General features: G+C 38.8%; 1 protein-coding gene across 2 annotated transcripts in view; it reads left to right on the forward strand.

Moving 5' to 3' along the window:
• Positions 1–13,657, forward strand: part of bcl2l1 (BCL2 like 1) — a 36,375-nt gene that overhangs the window by 754 nt on the left and 21,964 nt on the right. Inside the window, exons 1-2 of one of the 2 annotated variants that reach the window (XM_042004816.1) lie at positions 266–410; positions 3,640–4,390. In XM_042004816.1, the coding sequence (XP_041860750.1) occupies positions 3,839–4,390 (552 nt within the window). In that variant the 5' untranslated portion in view covers positions 266–410; positions 3,640–3,838. Of the gene's footprint in view, positions 1–265; positions 411–3,639; positions 4,391–13,657 lie in introns of those variants that run through there. The other variant, XM_042004815.1, reaches the window with a different exon arrangement.

Consider the following 13,657-nt stretch of genomic DNA (forward strand, 5'->3'; position numbering starts at 1 on the left):
GCGTGGCAACACAAACACACATCGTGCACAAATTAAGGGAATATCATTGAGTAAATTCTAATTTACATATGTTGTCAAGTGTTTTTTCTTTCCCCCCTTTTTTTTTATTTTATTTTTTATAGAGATAATATGTCTAAGAGGGAAGACATTGTAGTTTCATTACCGTATAGTTATTTTATGGATTTTAAAGCTAAAAAGACGAGAATTTTCTACCAGATCTGCGCTGCAGCAATGATTGCGTCGTGTTACGTAACAGGGGGAGGGGACATAGGGGAAGGGGTACGTGCCAAAGCACGCAGCCCCTCACACAAAGTGGCTTTTTAACATTCCCGCATTTTGACAGCTTTTCTACAACGACACGCTGAAGACTTTGACCTTTTTGGTAGAGAGAAACGGTGACCAGACAGAAGGTAAACTCCCCGGGATATTTGTTGTTATTATTATTATTATTATTGTTGTTGTTGTTGTTGTATCCAGTGCTGGTAAAAGACGTTCGTTTTAATATCTGAAAATGTTTTTTATATCAGTTACATTTGAAGTCCGAGTTCATGTTTAAGCTGAAGATTTATGTGAAAGAGATGAGGCCGACACAACCAGAAGACTGTATCACTTTCTGTTAGGGACCTTAAACCGAGGATCGTTTTATGTGACAGTTAAGATTCCAACAACATAAAACAGCATAAACAGACTCCAGTTTTACTTTGACAGAGTTAATTTTTGAGCGAATGTCTTTTAAAGTGCTGCTTTTCGTCGTTTGTGTCCCTGTAGCAGCGATGTCGTGTTTACATCAGAGCTGGCCTATTAAAACCCGAGCCACGTGCTGGTAGCTGGGGACCATGTGGCTATTGTAAACATTGCTGCCTTGTTGGTCTTTATTTGCTCTAACAAGCTGTTTCTGTTCTTTTCACTACAAATCATGGATACATTTTAATATTTGTTAAAAAAAAAAAAGAAAGGAAAAAAATTGTTTTTCTGAACCTGCAGAAGTTCTTTGGTAAAGTATATTGTAGTCAGTAGACAATGTTTCTTGTCTCTTTTGTGTTCTTTAAAATGAATAGTATGAATCTTTAAAATGAATAGTATTATTATTATTATGTAATGGCGTCAGCATTATTTGCATGAAGCACCCATCCTTGTGTCTGGCAGTCTAATTATTTGGTCCAATCTCACCAGCTTAAATGTCAGTATTGTTACAGGAAAGGTCAAACTCCTACATGATAGCCTGCAGATAGTTTAGGATCATCAGCAGGTCATGATCCTTCCATATCGTGGGCGGCTGTAGCTCAGGAGGAAGAGCAGTCGTCTTTCAACCGGAAGGTTGGCGGATCGATTCCAGGCTTCCACTGACTAACTGCCGAAGTGTCCTTGGGCAAGACACTTAACCCCAGGTTGCCTCCCGATGTGCCTATCGGGGTGTGAATGGGTGAATGTGATAAGTAGTGTAAAGCGCTTTGAGTGGTCAAACTGACTGAAAAAGTGCTATATAAGTACAAGTCCATTTACCATTGTCTTGTTTATGCTAGTATAAATGGGATATAGTGATGAGGATGAGGGCTTTGGAAGCCAGCTGCGTCCTTGGGCTGTCTTTGTTTCAGGGATGTAGCTCCTCTTAAACTTGCTAGAAAATTTTATTTTATGTGTGTATATATATATTTATATATATATATATATATATATATATATATATATATATATATATATATATATATATATATGGAAGCAAGTTGATGTCATATTATATTATTTGCTCTAACAAGCTGTTTCTGTTCTTTTCACTACAAATCATGGATACATTTTAATATTTGTTAAAAAAAAAAAAGAAAGGAAAAATATATATATATATGACATCAACTTGCTTCCACTGTTGTGAAGTAAAAGAAAATGTGGTAAAAAAAAAAAGTGGTTTGCTTTCATAGTAGCGGGTATTCCTTCATTGTGTGGCTGGGTTTAATGGGGAAATGTGTCACACTGTCATCAGGAACGTGGAAATGTTGCATTATCAGATACAAAACATGTACTGCAAACTTAGACACATACACACATATGTATTCAATCTTAAGTCATCTCTGATTTTACATGTAATGAACTGTTATTTTCTGAATTAATCATTTGACAGAAAATTTTTACAAAATGTGAAAAATACTTGATGATTCCCCTCAGCCCATATCTGTTTACTTGCTTTACATTGAAAACTCATATAAGAGAATGAACCAGTGTTGCAAACAACAGATTAGCAAAGAATCATTTCAAGATTGTTTTAAGCATTTTTTTGCTAACAGCCCGTTGCAGAGAGATGCCTTTTGCTCTTATATATATATATATATATATATATGTATAGTTGTATCTCTGAAAAAATGCCAAGATAAAACATTTATGCACCAAGTAGCTATTTGCTTAAGCTTGGCTTAATATCGTGTGCAACGTGTCCCCTGAAAATGAAGGAATGTGAATGACAGGTGGAAAAATAAGAAGTATCAGGCAAAAAAAAAGAAAACAACAATCTATAGCATGTGTGCAGCATCTTAAAATGATTTCCTTAAATAAAAAAAAAAAATGTTGCAAAGCCTTCATAGAAGTATCTGGAACTTCATGAGCCTCATCAGAAATGGTCTCCATGGAAGGATGGCGGTCAAGAAGCCATTCTTAATGAAGGGAAACAAGGAGAAAAGGCTGAAGTATGCCAAATGTCACAAGAATGGGACTGAAAATCAGGGACAAAAGGTCTGATGGAGGAATGAATCCTCCCAGAGCCTGATCCTCAACATAATTGAAGCAGTGTGGGATCATCTTGACAGAGAAGGTAACAAAAAAAAGGCAGCCAACACCCTAAAAAGAGCTTTGCAACATCGTTCTAGAAGCCTGGAGAACTACTCCTGAAGACTGCTTCCAGAAATGACCAGAAAGCTTATCTGAAAGGGATCAGATGGCTCAAGACTTTTGCAAAGTACTGTACAAAGAGAAGAAAACCATCCTGACATTTAAGACTGAAGGTTCCAAATATGTTTTCCAAATATATAAATTCATAATCAAAGCATATAAAATATAATATAAAAGTGTGATTTTGAGATTTTGTAACCTATATTTTTTGCTGTAAATGTGAATGAAGCCATTACACTTGTAAAAAAGTGTGTTAATTGACATTAATTTAGAGGTAAATACTCAGACATCATGGAAAGCAAGGTTTGTGTGCTGAATTTAAGGATGTGTGTGTGTGACAGCTTAGGTGTGTGAGCGAAGTCGAGACAAACAAGGTGTCTAAAAGCTCAGACTGGAGGTCAGAAGTCACTGATAAAGAGGGGGCCTGTCTGTGTGGATCATCAAGCCAGACCCCCCCCTCTGATCTCCCCTCACCTTCCTCACACCATCTCGCCTTTTGTCTCTGTGGCTCACCATCACTTTCTCAAACACACATTTCCTCTACTGTTTTCTCATTTATATCGCCACCATCTGCTCCATATGTAACTGCCCAATTAGAGATATGATCTTTGACCACACCTGTCTAAATTTAATTTGAGTCGACAGCCAACCCTGAGCTCTCTCTCTCCCTTCCTTCCCTTCTCCCACTCTCTTTCTCTCACACACACACGTTATATGGATGTTATGTCCAGGCTTTGACCTTTTATTGTTGTCTTTCTGCAGGACCTGAGCTGATTTGTCAGCCCTGTGTAGGTTTGGTTTTCACCCTTTACACGTCTTGTGGATATCAGCTGACCATGGTGGTCTGAACGGAGGAAACTCAGGGAGACAGTGTGTATTCGCTCTTAACACAACAAGGCTTGACCAAGAGAGGTGCATATAGACGGGCCACAAGGAGAGAAAAAGGATATTTAAACACAACATGTCTCAAAATAGAGAACTGGTGGTTTTCTACGTAACGTATAAACTTTCCCAGAGAAACTATCCTCTCAACCACATTGTGCTCAATGAGCCTCCCAACAGGACTGGTGCAGGGGATGATGGGTTAACTGAGGACCAGAGGACAGAGACACATGCCAATGGGACTTATAATGGGACAAGTCCTGGGACCCCACCGGTGTCACCGCTGCGGCCGCAACCGTCGACGACGGCAAGCCTGGATGCGGTGAAAGAGGCTCTCCGAGATACAGCTAATGAGTTTGAGCTGCGATACGCCCGTGCTTTCAGTGACCTGCACAGCCAGCTGCACATCACGCCAGCCACTGCCTACCAAAGCTTCGAGAACGTGATGGACGAGGTGTTCCGGGACGGCGTCAACTGGGGCCGCATTGTGGGGCTTTTTGCGTTCGGTGGGGCGCTATGTGTTGAGTGCGTGGAGAAGGAGATGAGTCCCCTGGTGGGCAGGATTGTGGAGTGGATGACAGTCTACCTGGACAACCACATTCAGCCCTGGATCCAGAGCCAAGGAGGATGGGTGAGTCCCATAAACACACACAGAAACAGACCAGTGTTTCATGCTTGCATACTGCTTGGCTTGATTACATGTGTAAGGTAGGCTCAGGTCCCCAGCATGGAAAATTTCTATGTTGACACAATGCTCCCATTTTTGCAGACGTCTGGTGGAAAACGTGGATAAATCCTGTCCTTAACTATTTCTCGTAGCTGTTCGTGGTGTTTCTCTGTTAACATAGACATGTTTTGTTGCTTGACTCCCTGCCATGCTTGAGCTGTGTAAACTGTTCCCTGGTTACTAGATGTGGGCCAAATTACTATTTAATCTATTCATCGTGTTGCAACACTTGCTGATTCAAATGCCATTTGTAAATGTTTAGAATCGATTACCGTATTTTCCGGACTATAAGTCGCACTTTTTTTTTCATAGTTTCGCAGGTCCTGCGACTTATAGTCAGGTGCGACTTATATTTATAATTGAACATGTTTTTAAATGTCAATTCATACCAATTGACATGAACCAAGGAGTAAACATTACGTCTACAGTAGCGAGAGGGCGCTTTAGGCCTGTGATAACCACAGTATTTGCTGCTCCTATTCTACTGAAAAAAATAATTAAAACATTAACTTAAAGACAATCGAAAATAAGTGAAAACAAACAAAATGCCCCCAAAGAAAAACATATTCTGCAGATTACAAACTGCAGGTTGTAAAATACAGAGCCGATAACAGTAATCAAGCAGCAGTTGGCAGAGTTGTTCAGAAACAACACAGAGGATGAAGAATTCAGTGGATTCATTGATATGGAATGAGATTGGGAGCTTGGTAAACTTGCTCATTGGTAGCTTGCTTGTTGGAGTCTGGCTTGTTATGTTAACTTATATTCAGCCTACTAGGTGTGTCCTTTATGCTATTATGAAGCTGAATGTGTTCACATAAATGATCGTGGCGCACCATCATGGCAAAATAAAGCTGAAGTGCCTCCGGAATTATGATTTTTATTTTTTCAGGTGTTACAGATGTAAATTATACTGTATGAATGGATCCATATGAACATAAAGCACATTTACAGAACATAATAAGCGTGTACTCTTATTACTCAGGAAATGTGGGACTGCTCTGCAAATAATGCAGTTTTGAAAAACGAACACTGGAGTCTCAACTTCCTGTCAGATTCTACTTCGGTTTGCTTGAGTGATGGTGAAGAGGTGACAGAACAGAGTAAAGCTTGTCACATAAAAGAGAAGTGAGAACTTAGTTCTTGAGGCCGTTTTAAAAAAGTTTGCTTTGTTCCGGTCAGTTCATATTCCACAAGATGCTTGTCCGTGACGGGTGGGGATTACTGCGGGGGGGAACAACTAACTCGGTCATTACATATTTACTGTGAAACGTTGGTGGCAGGACGAGGTTTTGCATGCAGCGGTGTTGGTGTCTTTAAATGTCAAATGTACATTTTTGTATTTTCTCAGCATCTCAATCAGCTGTTTATTAAGTGTAATAACGAGGCCGTTTCTCCCTCACAGTTTTAAAAAAATTCCTGGAGGAAATCCTGGTGTTCGGTTTACATACCGGACACATTTTCAGCCTGTTGTTCTGTGTGCTATTCTGCAGATAAATAACTTGTCTTTCCAGATTAAATGTTTGTTCTTGGTCTTGGATTTTGTGAAATAAATTTTTAAATAAATGTGACTTATAGTCCTGTGCGACTTGTGTGTGTGTTTTTTCTAAACACATTTTATGACTGATGCGACTTATACTCCTGAGTGACTTATAGTCTGGAAAATATGGTACTTTTTATAATAATTAAATGACAAGACAGCTGCAAAGTGTGGCAGGAACATAAAAGTCGTGAACAGTAAACAACAGATGTCAAGAAGCTGGCAGATTCAGCCACTCTTTCTGAGCGCGAAATTTATTCATCGTGTTTGAGGGCTAGAACATTTTAGTTTTTATAAACATGATAACAGACAAGGCCTGGACTAGACTTACTGCATGTGTACGTTGTTTAAAGCTAAAAATGAAATATAATAGTAATACTACAAACACCTCAAATGTTCCCAGCCCAGGTTAGAGGAGGAGAGAAGCCGTCTGTGTGACATACGTCGTCAGAATACCACACCATAGCATTGTCTGTCAGTTTAGAGTACTTTATCAAAACACATAGCTGTAATTGTTTTGAAGAACCTTGAATTGTAATTAAATTGAATCGTAAGGTATCTAAGACAGGACATCGCTACTGGTTAATGAGCAAACAGCACAGGGGTGTGGTTGGCTCTGTAGAGAAGAAAATATTTCAGATAAGATCAGATAGCAGTGACTGCAGACGTCAGCATACATGGTGTAAAAGAAGTTTCTGTCATCAAAACAATTTCAGCCTGAATGTTTGTGTGGTCAGCAGCTGCTTCAGCTGTCCTTTAATTGATCAACAGCACCAAACTCAATGAGCTAAAATCGAAACAAGGGCTTAATGAGCTACTTTAGGGCTTTGCTGCTCTTTTTCCTGGGGATCGAAGTTCTCATCACAGGGCAGGATGAAGTCCAGGGCTTACAGATAGCCCTTTGTTGTACCGCGGTCAGTTGATTGGCTCTGTGCTTTGTCCTCCCCTCCCCAACGTCGGACTGCTTTTATTAGTCCTTTTTTTTCTGTTTGTGTTTTGTTCTTCACTGAAGCAGCTATGTGCACGTGAAAGCTTTGTTAACTGTAACGTGGTCTGTCCTGGTGCAGGACAGTCTCCACTGTGTATTTGTTTGTCCATGCACTCATACACTCCTCCATGATGGTTAAGGTCAGCTTTTTTCCTTTTTAGTAGTAGTGTATGAAGGTGAGCATGAGGGAAGGGGCAGTTTATGTAAACGTGCAGGTCAAAGGTCAGTCCTAACAAAGTGACATCTTTGTGGCTGAAATGTTGTTTAGCAGGCCCTGGCTTTGCTGTATGTATTATACTGACTGAAACAAAGCAACTATAGGTGCTTACCTACCCCCTGCCCCACCTGAGGATGTCACAATGGTATATTTTCTTATTATAAGTTATATTTTCTTTGTAAGATTACTGTAAGAGAAATAATCACAATTTTACAATTATCACAATTACCATGCATTAATTTTCCAACATTATGAATATGCAGAAACACATGAACGCTCCTTTTAGGTCTTTAATTTATTTCTACATTTTAATGCCATCGTAACAAAATAACACGGCACCAAAGTAAAGTAACCAAAAATTCCCATTCCAACAAAATCCCCTCTTCTCTCTGCAAACAACAAATACATAATACATATTAACTTAATTTCACTCAGAGAAAACAGATGGAAAAGGATACCTCTACTTGGAAGGCTTCTTTATGTAAACTACACCATAAAGATGGTTTGAACATTTCATTGTGACCTAAGTAGAGAATTCTGAAACACGTCTAGCTTTGCTTTGACTTCCAGCTGCGCCTTAGCAGAATAACCGCTGTTTTAAACATAACATCTGTATAACGTAACGTAGTCATACACAATTAGATTTCATTTCATTTTTTATTTCAGTGTTAATGTAATTTTAAACCAGTTACTGTTTATTTACCTTTTATTTTTAGCATAGAGTTGGTAATTGTCTTGCAGATGTTGAACCATATTCAATGTATTTCCTCATTTATATGCAACTCTGTATGTCATGTTTTACAAGCTGGAGAGACAACCAATGTTACCTTGGTCATTTTTTCTCTTTGACCAAAGAAATCCAACAAGGATGACTTGATTTGTCTGTTGTTTCCTACTCTAACATAGTCAACAGACGTGTGTAACTTTGTTTTTGTTCCATGTGTGAGTTGCACTGATCTACTGACATAGTTCAGACTTAATCTTTTTTTTTGTGATTGAGGGATTTTATGTTGATTTAATTGTAGCATTTAATACGAATTTTATGAAATATTATGAAATCAAGTAATTGTGACATCCCGAATCCCACCAAGTTAGCTGTCAGTTTATAGCATCTCACCAACCGCTGGTTGCGTTGCCATGACATTTTACAAATACCTCCTTCAAGATAGAATAAGATCTTTGACTTTTTAATCTAACATCACCATGAAATGAATGTTTTACATTTCCAGTAGCTGCCCTTATACTTGTGCTGCATCTTGTAGGTTCTGTAATAGTTTACATCTTGGAAAAATCACCTCTGGGTATTATTTACCTTTTGGATTTTGTCGTGAGAAGTAAAAGCTTTTTGCACAGTTTCGTAAACTGCTAAATACAAAAATATTAACCAGTGTGGAGGCTACTTTATGGGTTAATCTAATTTCATGACTACTAATAGATATTTTTACGGTTGCTGTTTTTATTATAAACACTTGTGTCATGTGTGGGTGATCTCCATGATCTCATATAGTCAAAATGGTTTAAAAAAACACACACACACACACACTCCTTGAGCACATAATTATAAGATATTTCCTTAGCAACAAGTAGAATATAAACACTAGTCAATATGCAGTTAGATAGATGCTTGTGGTTACTGGCTTCCGTGTCAGTGTAACCCAGGTCTGGAGAAACCAGTGACCTAATCAGAAATGATGAATGGATCAGCGAACCATTTCTCTCATCCTGGAGATGGATCACATGGCTTTCAACACATGATTCCACTTCCTTCCCTTTTTTGTTTTAGCTTGTTTCATGTTGTTGATACACTGTGATATATCCAGCATTACTTATTTACATTTGCATACTTATTAGAATAATTCAACTAAAATTGAGCAGGTAGTTTCCCGCTTGAATGTCATTACTTTTTCTCATCCCCTTTTCTGTTTTTCCCCTCTTTGCCACAGTTTCTCTGCTGTGGTTTTATCGGTTCAGAGCCTTCATATACTCTCTCTGAAACTTACAAGTCTTTCAGTAAACCCACATGGGACTTTGTTGGGTTTTTTCTTTCTTTTCTGTCTTTTATTTCCACCTTTCTTCCTTCCTTTCCTCCCCCGACGCCTCCTCACAGGGTTGGAGTATAAGCCTTTGGCAGATGTGGGCGTAGCTCTGAGGCAGGTGTACCCCTCGTGTTAGCTGATGAAATATTAGTCTGCCCTAAGCAGCAGCAAGGTCACTTTTACATTTCATTCAACTATTTCTCAGTCTCACAATTTTGTCTGTGTAGATTTTTTTTAAGAAAAAAGCTCTTCAGAACAATTAGGCCAAATAGGATGGAGGAAAAATAATCTGTATTATTCTAACTAGAAGACAATTAAGTCTTTGTCATTCTTTATCTCAAAGGGTTCTGTGTTATTATGTTAAGCTAAGCTCAGCAGTGCTTTCCAAGTGTTGGGAATTTAAAGCTTTAGGGAAGCAGAAATTTTTGCCAGTATTACTGCACTTAAATGAATTTAAGACCATTGTTTCGCTTATCAGCAAGGAGGTTGTTTGAATCTGCGTCTGCAACAAAAACTGAGAATGAAATGAATCACCTGATAGTGACAGTTTAACAATGAGAAGTAAAAGTTGTTTTGTAAATCAGTGCAAAGCTAACTGTCATGAAAACTGAAAGCCTCAGTCTAAATGATCCCTCTGGAGCTTGTTTTGGGACCCCCCCCCCCCCTTTAATCTGTCCAGGGTGGTGATTTGATAGCAGCAAAGAATGTGAGATAAATTTGCTCAGCCAGGTTCTCCTTCTGCAGCTCAGTGGTTTAAAAAAGATCAGGAGTAAAGCAGGAGTATTGTTGGATAATAAACCATGGCAGACAGCAGAGGTCGGGACAGTGTTTCCGACCTAATAACACCGGTTCCAGCAGAGCAGGCGTTGGCAGTGATTACTCAGTGGAGATAGAGCCACCTCAGTGTGGGGTAGCGGGGTTATTCCCAATTATAGATGAATAATATCTCACCGTGCTGCTTTTTTCCCCCCTCTGCCTGATTTATAAAGGCTAAACTCATTCAGAAAAACCACACTGCCACAGTCTGGGGATGCTCAGCTGGAACTGGATGCAGTTGAGAGGGGGAGACACCATTAGTCCAGTCATTTTTTGGATTTGTGTTTGCAATAGTTTCGGTAAGGTCATGGAAAAGTTAACTTTGAGAAGAATGTGCTCGTCCAGAGAAACACTTTATTTAGCTAGATTTGTGTGTCATGGTTGCAAACAACACCACATTCTGTCATGTAAATTAAGCATCATTTATTGATGGTGAAAAATGAGAAAACAAAGAAAATTGTCAGAATATATATATATATATATATATATATATATATACATATATATATGTGTGTGTACCACATTTAAAATTTGTGGTGTCCTTTGGACCATAAAGGTAAATTTTTCTCTGTAATGCCTAAATTAGTTTACAATTACATAGACAGGAAAAAAAAGTTACAAATACTGGAAAAAATTAGAAAAAAAATAAAAAGACTTGGATAAAATTAAACACAAATATTAAATAAATTAATAACAATAAAGATAATAAATTATGTAAAAAAAATACATAAATCTGGGTGAATAAAAGCAGATACATAAATATAATAAGTTAGTTGCATAAAAAGAAATAAAATAAAGGTCAAAAGTGGTTTGTCACAAATGTTTGACACAAGGGGTTAACAAACAAGAAAAGGAAAGGCTGTGTTGTGAAGTGGGATCAACACTGTGACTGTAATAAAAGGCCTAGAGAGAGTAAGAACATTAAATTATGTTCTTACTTATATTCTTATTTAAACCTAAATTTCTTTTGTGCCTGTTTTCCTCTGCAGACATGTTTACGCTCTTTCTCTCGGTCTGTAATTAACATGCACATAGGATACGCAGTTGGATCGACAGTCCTCTGCCATACCGCTCTAACATGGAGGAGAGAGAAATCTCACCCATGGGACCCATCCAGACGCCTTTCCTTCTCTCTCTCTCTCTCTCCCTCACTCTCTCTTCCCATTTCATCAGCTTCATCTTCTATACATCTCTCCCTCTGTTTTCTCCGGTGTCCTTTCATCTCCTCTACGTGTATGCCTCCATCTGCCAATAAATCAATTTCTGTACCTTATTTTTCTTTGTGCTCCTCCGCCCACCCTGCTAGGGTCTTCATTATGTTTCTATCTCCTTTCTATCCCTACTGGTTTTTCCTTTTACCTTTTCCTCCGTCTCTGCTCCTGTTTATCTCTCACCTACAGACTTATATGGCTGAATGTCCCTGAAACATGTGACCACACACACCCTGAGTCTTGCCATCATGCTTGTCCACCCATCTTCCAGTGCTTTGTTCCATGTTTGTTTGTTTATTTACTGTACAGTAAACCATCTATCGATTTCCCCTGACTTGATCTGGGCTCGCAAAGCCGCCATCGTTCCTCCATTCTTTCATCTCTCGTTTGCTTTCCTCTCCCTCATCACATGCTCCCCCTGTCTTCACCACATTATGAGGTGGAGGTGTTCCTTTGTAGTTTTAATTTTTACTCAGACTGATTATTTATTACCTTTGAACACATGCTGTCGGTTGTTGTTGTTGTTTTATTGTATGGTGGCACGTTGCAAAGGGGAGGGGACAGCGACAAGTCAGACTGATCATGTGACTTCTTCAAACAAAGGACCTGTGGCCACACATACATGTACACACACACACAAACAGAGAAATTTGCTTCACTGGCTTTTTAGTATCGCCTACAGGTGTGTCATCGTTTTGCAGACAAAGCCAAATCTGGAAAAGGACGAGGCAATCAGAGAGCAACTTCTGTGCTTTGTTAATGCAGTCTGTTAATACTGTCAAACAGTTTATAAACAGTTTATAAACCCTACTCTCAGAATACGCCTTCTTCTCATCAGTTCATCACTCTTATTCCAGATTAGATTACTTTTTTGTTAGCTGTTCTCTCATAAGCAATATTTCAGAAACTAAAATCCATCCCATCACTATCAGCGATCATGCACCAGTTTCTTTCATTTTGTGGAATCAGAAAATCACCAGCTAGAAACTGGAGGTTTAATGCATAATTACTTAAAGACACTGACTTTATTAGTTGTCTGAGAAAATAATGGGACATATATTTACAGAATAATGACCTTCCAGGAGAATCAGCAAGCGTTGTGTGGGAAGCAGAAAAAGCAGAAATGCGAGGCAAAATAATCCGTTTTTCATCTTATAAGAAAAAGCAAGCGAAGGCAAAAGAGCCTGAGTGGTTTGAAATGAAACCCCTAGAGGATGCCTATGGTGCCCCCCCAGATGAACAAATAGAATAAAAAAGGTAAAGCTAAAGTTAAATAAAATAGTCGAATTAAAAAAACAGTTTCTAGTCCAAAGTCATGTAAATACGTATATAATCAGTTAAAAATAAATGAAAAAAAAAAAAAAAAGACTAAACAAAACAACATAAGTCTCTATTAAGGACCCATCAGGGAATATCACCCGTGATCATCAGGAAATAAATTTAGTTTTCAGGGACTTTTACCAAAACTTATACACACCACAAATTTACCTACCAGACAGCAATACTGAAACGTTTCTCAGCCTCTCAAAATGACATCATGAGCAGGTAAAGGCTGTGGATGCGCCTCTCAGTGGGTGTCCACAGCTCGTCCTGCCCTGTGGGGAAATCCCAGGTAACGGGGGTGCCCACTGCTACCAGTTGACTCACTCTGAGGGAAGTTTCCTACAACTAACTTATGGGTTTAATTCCCTCCAGTCCAGGGGCAGGGTGTGTGTGCATGGGGGTATTTGTCTTTGTTTTTTTCTGGACAACGCTACCACAAACCCCGGTTTGCATCGGGTCAGTTCGGCTACTTTTTGTTCAAACGGCCTCCATAAACACGTCTGTGTGGTGGGCGGCTGTATGCAGATGTAGCTCAGCCATACCAACCTATTGTTTTTGTATGCACATGTTCAACATATGCAGTCTTTCTATGACACCAGATGTGGGAATTTGTTCGTGCAGGTGCATTTTCAACATTTCCTAGACTGAAGGTGTCGGATTCATTGCTTGACAAGGGTAACAGACTGATTGTATGATTCACTTGCTTCAGCTCAGTCATTCGAACACTGGGACTGTATTGTGTGTTTTTAGGAAAATGTACATTCATGAGCTCTAAATTCTTCATTTTATTAGCCTCATTTGATTTTCCGACTCCTGTCTGAAATGACATACCCAAAATAAATGGGAGATATGTTTAATCTTTTTCTCAAGAGAAAGCTGAGACCTGAGAGAACTGCAGAAACATCAGAATCAAGATATGTGTGAGAGTAAATTCTGCTGGATACAGTAGAAAACTGTATTGGTTATTTCCTTCTAAAAAGAAAAATTACTTTCAGTGGAAATCAGAGGATAGCAGCCCAATTCATCTAGGAACGAGTACT

Source organism: Melanotaenia boesemani, chromosome 13 (assembly GCF_017639745.1).
Source record: "Melanotaenia boesemani isolate fMelBoe1 chromosome 13, fMelBoe1.pri, whole genome shotgun sequence".
Classification (NCBI taxonomy): domain Eukaryota; kingdom Metazoa; phylum Chordata; class Actinopteri; order Atheriniformes; family Melanotaeniidae; genus Melanotaenia; species Melanotaenia boesemani.